This window comes from Petaurus breviceps, unplaced genomic scaffold (assembly GCF_028583685.1).
Source record: "Petaurus breviceps papuanus isolate PSGF00001 unplaced genomic scaffold, PetGlider_PUasm1.0 64, whole genome shotgun sequence".
In the NCBI taxonomy this organism is placed as follows: domain Eukaryota; kingdom Metazoa; phylum Chordata; class Mammalia; order Diprotodontia; family Petauridae; genus Petaurus; species Petaurus breviceps.
This window is the reverse complement of record NW_027186428.1, coordinates 6,941,980-6,956,027: the sequence shown is the minus strand read 5'-3', so window position 1 is coordinate 6,956,027 and position 14,048 is coordinate 6,941,980. Positions and strand designations below refer to the sequence as shown.

The 14,048-nt window shown below is 45.5% G+C and overlaps 1 protein-coding gene across 7 annotated transcripts in view; it reads right to left on the bottom strand.

Moving 5' to 3' along the window:
* The window catches only part of SEPTIN8 (septin 8), a 36,071-nt gene that overhangs the window by 9,781 nt on the left and 12,242 nt on the right, over positions 1–14,048 (bottom strand). For 3 of the 7 annotated variants that reach the window (XM_069103849.1, XM_069103855.1, XM_069103853.1), the window contains exons 1-9: positions 12,746–12,764; positions 12,501–12,615; positions 10,396–10,591; positions 8,855–9,041; positions 7,071–7,232; positions 6,535–6,631; positions 5,281–5,449; positions 4,717–4,849; positions 4,255–4,445 (exon numbers count right to left, since the gene is read on the bottom strand). In XM_069103849.1, coding sequence (XP_068959950.1) covers positions 4,255–4,445; positions 4,717–4,849; positions 5,281–5,449; positions 6,535–6,631; positions 7,071–7,232; positions 8,855–9,041; positions 10,396–10,591; positions 12,501–12,606 — 1,241 coding nt within the window. In that variant the 5' untranslated portion in view covers positions 12,607–12,615; positions 12,746–12,764. Of the gene's footprint in view, positions 1–4,254; positions 4,446–4,716; positions 4,850–5,280; positions 5,450–6,534; positions 6,632–7,070; positions 7,233–8,854; positions 9,042–10,395; positions 10,592–12,500; positions 12,616–12,745; positions 12,766–13,477; positions 13,700–14,048 lie in introns of those variants that run through there. The other 4 variants (XM_069103852.1, XM_069103850.1, XM_069103854.1 and 1 more) reach the window with 4 other exon arrangements.

Sequence of the window (14,048 nt, the reverse complement as noted above, 5' to 3'; positions counted from 1 at the left end):
CTGCTGCTAGACAAACAGAATGCAGACACGAAGGCTACCATGGTGGTAAGCTTCCAGTAAGCTTCCATGCAAATTAAGTGGTCAGGATAAAAGGCAGAAATGAGGCAACCATGAAAATCATGTGACAGAAGAAAAGCTGGAGGTTCTCCCTCAGAGGGTATGTTTTAAATAAATGTGACCCTGAGCAAAGACAGGGTTTATTTCTCCTGTCAAATAACTTTCTTTTTATTTTTTTTAAAAGCAATTGGGGTTAAGTAACTTGCTCAAGGTTACACGGCCAGTTATTTCTGGGTGTGGTGAAATAACTTTCTTTAAAACAGTTCTCTATACACCTAATGGGAGAGGGAGAGAGAAAGAGACAGAGTTAAGTTCCCCAGGGGGCAAAGCTGATCCCTGAGCACAGGTATCTCTAGGACAACAGGGGCTGTGAGAATGAAATCTTCCCTCTGAAACACTGGACCGGGATCCCCTAAGCCTGTCCTGTCTCCCTGTACCTCTCAGGTTCTATCCTGAAGGCCTTTGATCTTTCTTCTTTCACTGAAGAGGGTTGGAGGATAGAAGAGCAATACAAATAAATAGCAATCATTGACGTTTATGTAGTACGCTCAAGTTTACAAAGGATTTTTACTGCTCTCATCTGAGTCTCAGCACAAATTTGTGATGAAGGTACTAGAGGTACAGGCACTATCATCCCCATTTAAATGAGGAAACAAGCTCAGAGAAGTAGGTGATATGTCTATGGTTACACAGCTACTAAGCAGCAGAGGCAGGATTTGAACCCAGGCCTTCTAGAATCCAAGTTCAGCACTATCCACTGAAACATGTGCCTTCCAGTGAAGAGGTATTTGTCCAGAGGCATACAGAAAGTTTACGAGATTAGAATTTGTGCCTCAAGGGCTCAAACCCTAACCAAGGATACTTTGCTACACTGTCAACAAGGGAAGGCAGAGACAGAAATGTTTCCTAAACACACAGGACAAGCAATGTGCTTTGGAATCTGGAAGGAGTGGATGGCTCTGGGGATCAAAGGGAGGAGAGGAGCTAAGAGGCAAAAGAGAAGACAAGGAAATGTCCATCCCTTATTACTAAAAACAACTGGAAAACGGATCAACAGGCTCATTTGAAGGGCACAGAAGAGGGTTTACAGTCAACTCTCAATTATCTGTAATGTCAAAAGTAGAGCCTGAACAATCCCACAGGTCATCTTCGGGGTAGATAGACTTTCCTAACTATGTCAGAATCCCTGAACTCACACTGACTATAGTGACTCCACCATGGCCCCTTTTCTCTCACTTTTCAAGCTCCTCAAGCAATGGGTGCTCTGCTCTCTCCCTTGATGCCAACCTCCTGACCCATGTCTTCCAGCCTACACAGGTGATGCCACCAGCTCTTCCAGAACTCTGCTTCTGTATTTCCCATTAATGTTCAACATTTCTACCCAGATGTTCTGGTAGCATCTCAAAGTCAAAACGTTCTAAGCTGAGATCATCATCACCTACCCAGAAGCTGTCCTCTTCACCTCCTCTCTTTCTGTTGACGGTATGCCCATCCTTCTAGCCCCACCTCAGAGTCAGCTTTGACCCCTCACTGCACATAACCTATCAGCTGCCAACATATTCATTCTACTTCCAAATATTTTTTATAGCTAGGCTCTCCTCTACTACAACCACGATGGACCTCAACTCTTTTCTCCTAGATACTGGAACAGCCTCCTCATTGCTCTTTCTGCCTCCCATTCAGCCCCCTCCATGCTACCCATCATTCTCACGGGCTGTCTGGATGTCAGTTTTCTATTCAGAAACTTGGAGTGGTTCTCCACTACATAAACTCAGTGCTGGAATTCAAGGTTTTGTACCCTATCTTTCCCAGCCTTTTATCATACTACTCCCCCATCATATACTTTATATAAACTAGATTATGTTCTTTCCCTCCTCCTTTGGTAGTCTCCCATCATGCCTTTGCTTATAATGTTCTCTCCCATCAAGTTGATGAATACCTGTTTGATATTTGGAAAAGATTCTCCCCACAATTGGGAGACTGGCTATTGAAATCCTTTTCATTCAAGGCCTGAGAGGCCATTTCCCACAGAGCCTTCCTGGACCCCAACTGAAAGGGATCTCTCCCTCAAATTTCTCATCATGCTTTGCCTGAACCTCTTCTTTGCTCTCATCTCCACCTCCCTTGTATCACAGTATTTGGAGACAATTCCCCCATCCTCTCCATTAGGCCATATACTCTTTGAGAACAGGGTCTATGTCACATCTTTGTATCACTAGCACAGATCCCTAAAGATAGCAGGTCTTTGATGAAAGTTTAATGTTTTTAGACATTAGTTGATTCTGACATAGTATGCCTGAAGGTTTACAATGTGCTTTATAAATATTACCTCATCTGATTTTTAACAGTTGCTCTATGAGAAAGGCATCCCTACTGATAGCTGAGGAAATGAAAACTCAAAGAAAATTAGCTTGTCTATATTCATATGGCTACTAAGTGTCAGGGGCAGGATTCAAACCCAAGTTTTTCCTTACTTCAAATCTGACCATCTTTTCGTTATACCTACTGAACTGAAAAGACAACTTGGAGGCTTGGGTTGGGACTAGAGTCGTCACAAATGTTTGTTTTGTTTTTTTTAAAAGGGCAATTCATATGCAAATAGGAATCTGAGTTAACTAAAAACTTAATGGCCTAATGTACATTGAATAGTTAGAGTCAGATCCCATAAGTTAGAAAAACCCATAGGAGAAGGATCATTTGGAAGTAGATTAAGAAGAGAAGTCTAAAGTGGTGGTCAATGTCCAGCTTCCCTCACTACCAACATCCTCTGATCCTCCTGATGCCTTAGAGCCAATCCAGAGTTTCTTCTCAGTTTCTTCCCCAACATGGCAGCTACCAAATTTGCAGCAGCCTGGGACAAGGACACAATATCTGCCTCTGAGGACCTCTACCTGCACTTGCCTCACCTCTGAGGCTCCAAAAACCAGAGGAGATAGACATCTATGGTTCCTGGGACCCAGTATAATACCCAGAGGCTGAAACTGCAAATAGCCTTCATCTGTTTCCAACCTCTCCAATAAACCTTTCATTCCAAACCATAAGTGGGGCTGGAGGGTAGGGTTGTGCTGAGACTCCAGATCTGGGTGAAGAAATCTAGTTTATTTAAAACACTGAGCAAAATGATTCAGAGTCATTCCTAGCCTTTTTGGGAACAGGAGTCAAAGATGACTTCGAGGTTCAGTGAATCTGAATATTTTGCTGCTCCGAGGGATCTTCTAACTAGGACCCACCCTTGGTCTTCTATCTCCTGAGGAGTAGTTCTGGCTCATACTCCTCCTTGAGGGGTTCTCTGTCTATCTGTTCCTGATTCTCAAAGTCCCAAAAGCAGGGTCATTACATCCAGCTTCAGAACCATGACTGCATGACTTTTACAATAGCTAGGCAGTAGCTGGGGTATTTAATAAGGTCCTCCTGTCTAGACAAAAATTTCAAACAGTTCCTACTCATACATTTTCCAGCTGATACTGAAATGACATGATTTATATGTCCCTGTGACCATGTGGTTGCCCATCTCCCTGCTACAGATAATCAGTTGCAAGCAGATGTTAGTTAGCAGGATCACAGGATCATAGAATCCTAGGTTTAAGAGCTACAAGGGACCATACAGACAGACCGTCAAGGTCAAATCCTTCCTTTTATAGTGGGAGACCCTGAAGCTCAGGCAGATTTGCCTGAGGGCCCACAGACACCAGATGTATGAGACAGGCCTGCCTTCCTTCCTGACTGTGGGTAGTGCCCTCTCCCCTATGGCACTGTGCTGAGCAGCAGGGCCACTGTGCAGCAGCAGAAACCATGAAATCACCTGGCACCATCTGGAAAACTGCCTGGCTTCAGTTTGTGCCTCCCTTGGGCTGCAGGTATCTCTGTCTTCCATTCTGCTTGTCCCCTCCCTGGGGCAGTTCTTCCACCCACACAGTCTGCATTATACCCCAGAAAAAACAGTTCAGCCTGGGACACCTGGCAGGACCTGACCTCCTTCCTTAAATAATCAGTGAAGAAAAAAGAAAAAGGACAGGGGCAGGCAGGGACCCACTATGATACCACACCAATAGAATGCCTGAATGATGGTTCTGGGCTTGAAGTCAAGGCCATTTACAACCATAGGCCAGAACCAAGGTTTGCCAATGAGGTTATCCTGGTCACTGCAATGGACAGAGAGAAAGCAGGAAAGTGAGTGGGCTCGTGCCAGCCACTTACTTTTTCTTATCTTTGTCCCTTCTCAGTGGTTGCTGTGAGGTGGCCTGTAGGGCTTGGGCCTGCATGGCCTCGACAGCTGCCTTCCTCCGATTGAAGGCGAGTTTCTCCTCTTCCAGCTGCCGTCGCTTTTCTTCCACCTTCCGCTTTTCTTCCTGGTGGGTCCTCTTTAAGGTCTCAAATCTCTCATGAAGCTAGAGGGGAAATCTGCTTATTGAAAGAAATGTCCTCCTCCAAGGTCCTACCTGGTCCCTGAGATGTCCCCTATTCTCCCAGGCTGATTCTTTTGTGGGTCTTAACCCTTGTACCCAATTTCTAGGCCCCTGTGGTGGGTTTCCAAGGATGTAAGAATAAGACAGAAGTCTTTTTGGACTGTCCACCACCTCAACAGAGCATCCTTCCACACTCTCCCAGACCTCAGTCAACTGACATAGTCCACTCAGGAACCTCTGATTTGTCACTTACCTCTTTCTCCTTCTCCTTTAGCTCCAGCTCTGTCTCCTTCACCTTGTTCACAAACATCTGTCTCATCTCCTCTTCTTTTTTCTGCAGCTCACACAGGAACTCCTTCCTCCTAGTTTCATAGGTCTCCTGGAGGCTAAACAGGCCCAGGCATTGACCAGGGAGAGGGGACAAAGGGGAGGGTTACAGAATGATGGCAGATGAATAAAAGGGAGAGTTGTAACAATGAAGAGAAGGGTGGGCAAAGAATGATGTTTACCAGTGATATGGAAGACTAGGTAGCTAGTAAGGAAGCAGGTATAATGTGGTTAGGGTGGAAGGGAGGGAAGGGATTTCAGAAACTCTTTTCTAAGGGTCCCACAACCTGAGACAAAACAAAGACAGACCCAGGAAGTCAGCCAAACTTGATAAAACCTATTCTTCTACTGAATGAAGATGGTCAAACCCACCCCATCCTCCACTGACTGGGGTGATCTAAGCCCATGGTCTCTGAAAAACAGAGGCCTACTAAGAGGGTTTTGTTCCATCATGGGAAAAGGGTCATGCATGGGAAAAGCTAGGTGTCACCTAATAGGCTTGCTTTCTGCAGCTGTGTCCTGGAAGCCCATCTCTTCAAGCTTATGGCGCCGGTACAATTCATAGTGCCTGCTATGTGTCTGTTCTCGGAGGTCCTCCATGTTGACACGGATCAGCATCTCTCGGAGTTTCACAAAGTCACAGTGACTCTCATTCTCCACTGAGGGCATGGGACAGACACAGGCACTCAAAGGGGACAAATGGACAGGCACTCAGAGATTACAGAGCAGACAGATGGGGTACCTGCTGGGTGATCATAGGGCAAACAAATGGGGCATGGATGGGGTTAGAGCCCTATGATGGTACATCCAGTGAGGGAGAAGCTAAAGTTCATAGACTCATAGAAGCTTGGGACTGAAGAATTCCTTAAAGATTGTACAGTCTTCCTCCTCCTGTTTTACAGATGAGCACTCTGGGGCCAAGGGTGACACAATTCACACAAAATCATGCTATGGAGCCCAGCTAGACTAGGGCTCAAATCCACACCCCCAGACACAAACTTCAGCAGTCTTATTTTTGACACCACACTGTTTTTTGTTTTTCCTTCTACATCGTTGTTCAAGTCCTAAGCACACACAAATTAAACTTGTCCACTGCAACTAGACTCTGTCATGTTATTCCCAACTCTGTGAAACTCTTGGATACCCAGTTTAAGAGCATCCAACCAAGATCTGAAGGAAAGCACAGTTTGGGTTTAAACAAAGAATCCATTTTGCAATATGATCGTTTTATCTGATAAGTTTTGTAGTTTTCTCTTCAAATGATTTTTCCTGTCTCTTTCTCCTTCCTAGTCCAAAGTATCTGGTGACTAGACCCTAGTTCTAGTCTAACCTTGAAGTGGAGATAGGTTTTTTAGATATGCATACACACGTGCATTATACACATACACACACACAAACACACATGCATACACACACAAAATACACATGCACACTTCAAATATTCAAGGAGCAAAGAGGCTCTGGGACTGCTGCTCTTTCCAGTCACCAAAATAAAAGAGATCTTTTAAAATATAAATAGTAGTTCTATTTACACATCATTAAAAACAGCTGATATATATATGTATATATACACAGACAAACTTTTAAAATGCCACATGAATACACATGCACCTTACTTTGCAGATATGCTCTTACAAACATGTGAGCAAATTCATTTCTTCTAAACTGAACACTCATCCCCCCAAACCCACATTCCTGGCAGGAAGATGGAGAAGGGTTCCAGAGGTTTGCTACCCTCACTCACCCTGCACAACACCCCAGGGGTACTGTCGAGCTCGAACCAGTTTGTTCCCAACTTTTACCTCATCAGTGCTGCCAACCACAGCAAAGGGCAGATGGGCCTGAAATAGAGATCAATATTACGTGAATTCAGAGCAGACAGATTCCCTGCCTCCCTCAAAAATCCAGCTTCCAGAGTTACAAGGAAGATTACAGATGACATGAGATCTGGGCCTCTTGGCTTTGCGATCCCAGTTAAAAAACAAGAGAGAAAACCCTGGGGTCAGATGTGAATATCTGTCAGGATCCCTTACACCCAGACACTCTAGACCTCAGTTTCTCTCCCTGAAGCTGGAGACAACAAAAACTACATCCTGGAAAGGCTCAGACCCACTCTACACCCGAGGTCCCTACTGATTGTGCATGAATCCTATGTGACCTGCGACCGTGGCTGTGGCCTGGCCTGAAGGACCAAAAGTTTGGCAGTTACGAAGTCTGCCAAGCATCCCGCCCTACCCCTGCAGCAGTCCCCAAGTCTAAGGAGTGCAGGGTCCCACTCACATTCATGACAGCATTGATCTCTGCCACTGCTTCATCATCTGTAGGGAATTGGTAGATCTGGACCCCGTTTCTGTCCAGCTCGCTCATGATCTTGTTCTTGAACTTGTGCAGTTCACTCTTTGAAATGGTATCAGCTTTGGCAATGATGGGGATAATGTTCACCTGGCAGGGAGAGGCGAGTAACAGGTGATTGAGGGGTTCAGAGGAGAGCGCTGGGAGGGGCAGCAAAAAGAACCACTCTCTACAGGTTCCTCTGAGCATTCTGGGATCAGCTGTAATACCATAATTAGGCAGGGAACCGTTGTTGAATAGGTTGGCTCCAGAAATAGGGGGATGCAATGACAAAAACATATCAGATCCCCCCAAGTGCAAAAGAAATAACTGCCACGATTGACAGAAATTGTACTTCTGTGAAATTAACCACCCCTAAACTCAATGAGACCCAAAGACAGAAACAATTGAGTGCAGGCAGGATTCCTCTAGCTGAGAGCGTAAGCCAGCCTTCAGGAACTCCCATGTTCTAAAGGGAATCCCTCGCCAAATGCCCAGGCAACTGCCTTCATAAAAACCCAATATCTCAGAGTAAACAGCATGAGCCACAGAGCAAAGTGGAAACAGAGGTAGATCAGGGGCCAGAGGCCCCAAGTCTGAATCTCTGCTCTGTTCATTGTTATCAGTGTGACCCGAAGGCATTTAGCTGCTCTGGGACTCAGATTTCTCATCCTTAGGACGAGCAGACCCATCTAGATCAGTTATATGGGGTCACAACCCACAGTTCAAGAAGCACTGAAGGGGTCGAAAGTAGAAAAAGTTTAAGAAGCCTGAGGGTCCACTGAGCTCTACCTTGGTGGTCCTGAAGTTTTATTTCTCACATAAGTAAATGGCAGAAGAACCTTCTTTCACCCAGGGCAAAGGGCAAAAGAAGGAGGCTCCACTCCTGGTCTTTCACCCTGAGGACTGACATGCACCCTGTTTCGAACAACCCTTCCCAGATATTTTTTATGTATGTGGGTATGTATATATGTACATGTATGTGTATGTATCTATTAATGTATATGTGTACATATACATGTATATTCTTATTACGGTCAAGGACTCTCATAGTTCTAGTTTTTACACATACACACTGGGATCCTTCTTTATATTCTTTCTCTACCTTTTTTTCAGTGGGGTTGGGGACAAACTGAGGGATATTCATGCATGGATAAAAGGGGAGAGAGAGAGAAAAAGCTGAGAAAAAGGCAGGAAGCAAAGGAGGGACTGTGATGGATTTGGGGGTGTGAGAGGGAGAAAATGAGGAGCTTTCTGATAGAGGTTGTTTCAGACCCACAGAGAATAAAAGAATAGAGCCAGGGAGGGAAAGAGGAGAGCCAGGGAAAGGCAGAAGAAGGTGGTAGATCAACTAAGCATGGAGTCCAGAAGCAGAGAATGGATGGATTGAGAAGCAGCATCAGCTGAGAATGCTTATTAGAAATGGAACTGACTTGGGGAAGGGTCAGTGGAGAAAAGACAAAAGGGCCATTCAGTAGCAGAAACAGGAAATAGGGAAGATGATGAATAGTGGAAAGCACTGTGTGAGCAGCTCAGAAACGGGGCTGACGAAGATGTCGAGAAGGTGCTGTCCCTAAGCCTCACGTCAACGGCAGGTGCTTCAGCTCTGGGAGGACACACGCATGCCTGCAGTCAGCCTCCTGGCGCCAGACCCATGCGGCAGGAGCGGCTGCGTGTTCCCTGCCTGGGGTGGGGGTACTGCAGGGTGGGAACGGGGGAGGAGTGTTTCCCACCTTGCTGTCCAGCTTCTTCATGGTAACCAGGTCCAGGGACTTGAGGGAATGCCCAGTGGGGGTGATGAAATAGAGACAGACATGGATCCTCGTGTCATGATAGTCAAATAGAGAGCGCTGAATCTTTAGCTCTTCCTGCAAGTAGTTTTCAAACTGCGTATCGATGTAGTCAACTATAGGCCTGTAACTACAGACAAACTCCATCAGGCCTAGGGATGGACAGACAAAGAGGCCAGGCCAAATCCTGGTGAAAGGCCCAGGAGCCAAGCTGCCTGTCACTCACTTAGCAGAACTAGGCCTTTCCTTTAAAACCCTTGGGGTGCATTCCTCCAGCAGCAGTGGGACCCAAAGATCTTTCAACCTAGCTCTAAGATGGAAGCCAAAGAGTTCAGGGCCCCTATTTCCCCTGCCACCTCATCAAACCTGTGGGCCCAGGACTTAGCTTGGCTTACAGAGAAAGGAAGGGAACCACTAGACTCTGCCATCAGACAGGCCCAGACCTGAGTTGTGCCATAGGACTAAATAAAGGAGCTTGGCTAGGCTAGGGCTGCTCTGCAGGCTAGGTCCAGTTCAGGTCCTCAATCAATGAGAGAAAAAGTTCTCCTAAGCAGAAGAGGTCAGTCACTTGGATACTCACAGCTAGGGTCTCTTCAGGAAATGTTGAAGGCCGATTCAGATCAGACACCACTTCCTTAGATTACAGGATTTTATAATTATAGATTGAGAACTGGAAGGACCTCAGAGGTCTAGACTAGCACCTCATTTGACATGTGGGGAAACTGAGGCCAGAGAAGCAACACAATGCACCAGTATCACACAGGCAGAAAAGGACGCAGCTTAGATTTTGGTCCTGGCCTCTACCTCCAGTACTTTTTCCACCTTACCAGGATGATGCCTCTCAGGCTCAGCTTTTCCATATGCAAATGATGAGCTTGGATAATAGGAGGCTGAAGACCTGTTTCTACCTCGAAAATTCTATGAATCTCTAAATCTAAGTTTCCCCCCAGCCCCTCACATGAAGCAAACTTCTTTTGTTTTACTTAGCTCAGGACAAATGTCATTGGACTGACAACTCAGGGTCCACGCCTCGTGAAACAAGTGGTTTTCATAAAATGAATTTTATAAGTCAAATCCCAAATGGGTAGTCTACATGGGACGGACTATAAAGGATAATTCCCCACGGAAAAGTCCTCTAAGATGCTAAGATAGGCCATACTGAACCAGTACTAGTCAGGCTGAAAATCTGGTTCCTTCATGTCTGATGGAAAGGACAGAAACAGGTAATTCATTGTAAGTACAATATGGTAAAAGACGCTTTCCCAAATTGTTATCATCCGACTTTGCATGGAAAAAATCCACAGTCTCTGAGCTGGAGAAACTCATATTAACTCCTAGAAAGGCAGAATCGCTAATCAAGGGAATGACAGCAGAGGAGGGCCCCTACAGCTGGGTGGCCAAAGCTTGACCATGGTAGACACTGTTTATTAAAATAGCAGGTGATGAGAACAGGATGGGGCAAAACCAGACATCACACCACTTGCCTCTCATCCTTATTGATTTGGTCTCCAAAACCAACTGCATCCACAATGGTCAACTTGAGGTGCACATTGCTCTCCTGGAGGTCATAAGTACGTGGTCGGAGGCGTACACAAGTCTCATAGTGTCCAGACTCTTCTGTCTCAAAGATTGTGTTGAAGAGTGTGTTCATTAGTGTTGACTTTCCAATGCCTGTTTCCCCTGGGAAAGCATAGAATGCTGTCAGTGGAGAGAAGGGATTTTTGCTCTCCTTCTAACTTCTAAACCAGAGTCTGGAGTTTGGGAAGGTATTGCCCAGACTCTCTTGCCTTCGGGTTCAGGAAACTCTGGCTAAAGCATGAGGGGGGTGGGGAGCAGGCTGGTCAGGTCAGATCAGGACAGAAGCTGACTTGTGGCAGAAGCCACATGCTCAGCTAAACTAAGAATCAGCCTCCCCACTCATTGCTCCCACATGGAGTAACTCCTCCTTCCAGCTTCAGTAAACTTAGGAATATACATTTTTTTTTTAAGTAAAAAGCTAAGAAGACTCAAAATGTGTGACATGTATGATGTAATGTCTGGTATGTGAAGCACTTGCACGATGCCTGTGCACATGTATTTATCTGTATCATATCACTGAGCATCTCCTCCGCAGGCCATACAGCCAGGAACAAAACATGACAATCACTGTCTAGAGACAAGGAGGGAGGCACTTCAACAGGGCTAAGTCCCTAAGGCCACCCTGGTTTCTAGCAGCTTTCTTCCCCACAGCTCAGGGGCTTGTGCATTTATTCTTTTTTTTTTCTTTTTGGAGGGGGAAAGGCAGAGCAATTGGGGTTAAGTGACTTGACCAACGTCACACGGCTAGTAAGCGTTAAGTGCCTGAGGCCACATTTGAACTCAAGTCCTCCTGACTCCAGGGACGGTGCTATTCATTGTGCCACTTAGCCACCCTTGTGCATTTATTCTTAAAGATGAAGGGAAGGAGCAGCTAGGTGGCACAGTGAATGGAGCACCGGCCCTGGAGTCAGGAGGACCTGAGTTCAAATCCAGTCTCAGACACTTGATATTTACTGGCTATGTGACCTTAACCCCAATTGCCCTGCCTTCCCCCTGCCAAAAAAAAAAAAAAAAGATGAAGGGAAGCCATGCTGGATGCTTATCTCCTCCATCTCCACTGAACAGTACCAGGACCATGCTCTTCTCACTCCAAAGAGGACAATGCCCAGTTTGGGAGGCTGAGCCATTCCCTAGGGTCTCTGGATAGATAATACCTCTCATAACCCCAGTCTTCACACTGTGACAGCACAACCCCAACCACATGTATCCATATCCCCATGTATAGAAAGAACTACTCAGACACTGATGGGTTTTTTTTTTGGTTTTATGCTTTTTGGAGGAGGAAAGCAGGGCAACTGGGGTTAAGTGACTTCCCCAAGGTCATATGGCTAGTATGTGTTAAGAGTCTAAGGCCAGATTTGAACTCAGGTCCTCCTGACTCCAGGGTTGGTGCTCTATTCACTGCACCATGTAGCCACCCCTAACGCCACCTAGCTGCCCCTACACTGATGGAGTTATGTTATGAGGCATAGAGGTCCCTCCAGAAGACACCTGACACATCCCACCATTTTAATGCCTCTAGTTTCTCTAGGTCTTCTGGAGTTTCTTTGAAGAATCCTCTGCCAAAGTCAAAACCCTTTCTAACCCATGAATTCCTCTATATGTTGAATTTAAATGTTTTCCCCTGATAACTAAGCCCATCCTGTTCTTGGTCTGTCTTCCAGTTACCTGTACAATAACCTTAATACCAAGAGTTACCAAATCACATCTCCTAGCCCCCCCACCCCCAGACTTCTCTAGGCCAAGGATCATAACTCCTCTCCAGAATTCCTCTGATATCAGAATACCCTGATATCCAGGTTGGTGATTTTGGTCATGTTTTACTGTACCCAAACTCTGGACTTCATATGAACCTGAATTCTGACCCCAGCACTATTCCCCAAATTCTTTTCCTTTTGTGACAGTCATACTAGACAGTCCCAGGGGTGACTGCATCTTCAGTCCCCTAGAGTCACTTCCTCTAACTGAACTTCAAAGACTATTCTCCTGCCAGGTTTTCTCAGAGACTTACCCACACAGAGGATGTTGAAGCTGAAGCCCTGAGATATGGACTTACTGACCAGCTGGTCTGGGAGACTGTCAAAGCCGACATGGCCCCCCAGAGTGAGGAGGCGCATTTCTTCTTTCTGCCAAAAGAGAGAGAAAGGTCAGGGCTAGGAACGACTGGGCAGGAAGACAGGAAAAGAAAGAGTGACAAGTCAACAAAGACAAGAAAAATCACAATAAAATCTGCTTCACAAAGGACTACAACCCTACCCCTGCCTGCACATTCGAGGCTCTTGCCATGAGATCCCCTTCTACATCCAGAAGCCCGGAGGTCACTGTTTTGGATAGAACAAGAACCAGAAGCTGTATTTTGTCCCATGGGGAGAAAGAACAAAGCACAGTACAAATACTATAAGGCACATAAAACAAAGGAGAAAGGGGCTGGGGCCAGGGAAGATAGGTTTATTATTTGTTTGTTTAAGATTCCTTAACTTAAATAAGCTGAACTCCAATTTAGATGGAAGTTTGCTCTCATGGCTCCTGGGTATGGAAAAAAGAATGTACAATCCTCTGAGTGACTGTTCCCAGGCTCAAGAGGTCATGTTTCAGTGACTCTGTCAATGCAAGTGGCCCAAACTACTCCCCTGCCCAATGGAAATTTATTTCTTCCCTGGGAATCTGTCTCCAAAACCACCAGATCTCCTGGTCCCACTACCCTTCTGGCTCTCCTGTCACTTTCCCCATCCTCAGAGATTAATTTATTGGGAAGGGTACTAACAATGGAAGAGAGATCATCAGTGAAAATAAGCCTAGCCATACTTCCTCCAGTACTAGGGAGGAAGCAAATAGAGTAACTACTGATGGTTGTAACTAGAATGAAAATGTCCCCAGGAACTAGTGTCTCTAGGCAACAGCATCAACCTTAGGATTTCAGAACAGGTTTTCTAGAGAGAAAAGAAACAGGAGTATGCTTAGCAGAGGAAAGAAGAAAATCTACAGTACTGGTAGGGGTGTGATAGAGGGAGAAAGAAACTGCACAGCATTTGGCCTTCACAGCATAAAATCATGAGGGCTCTCATCTTATATACTACAGTCTTAGTTTTGTTGTGGTTGTTGGGTTGTTTCAGTCATGTCCAACTCTTCGTGACCCCATTTGGGGTTTTCTTGGCAAAGATACTGGAGGGGTTTGCCATTTCCTTCTCCAAGTCTTAGTTTTATATAGTCCTAAAAAAAAAAAAAAAGAAAAAAGGAAAAGAAGGGGGAAAAATGCCCTCACCCTCTGCCCCTGTTAGTTACAATTCTATTTTTCTCCTGTATCTCATGCTAAATATCTCTTGGGCTCCACCACCACCTCCATTTTAAAATTTCCCATTCTCTCCTCAATATTCTGCAGTCTGGCTTCTGCCTTCCCTCATTTTCCTGAAACCATTTGCCCAAAGGTCACCAATGACTTCCTAATGCTAAGCTCTTAGCCTTCCTTGATCCTTCTGCATTACATGGCATTGTGGTCCTCCCCCTCCCTTCTCGATCACTAAGCCTTCATCCTCCAAATCCAAAAATGTGAATTCCCCAG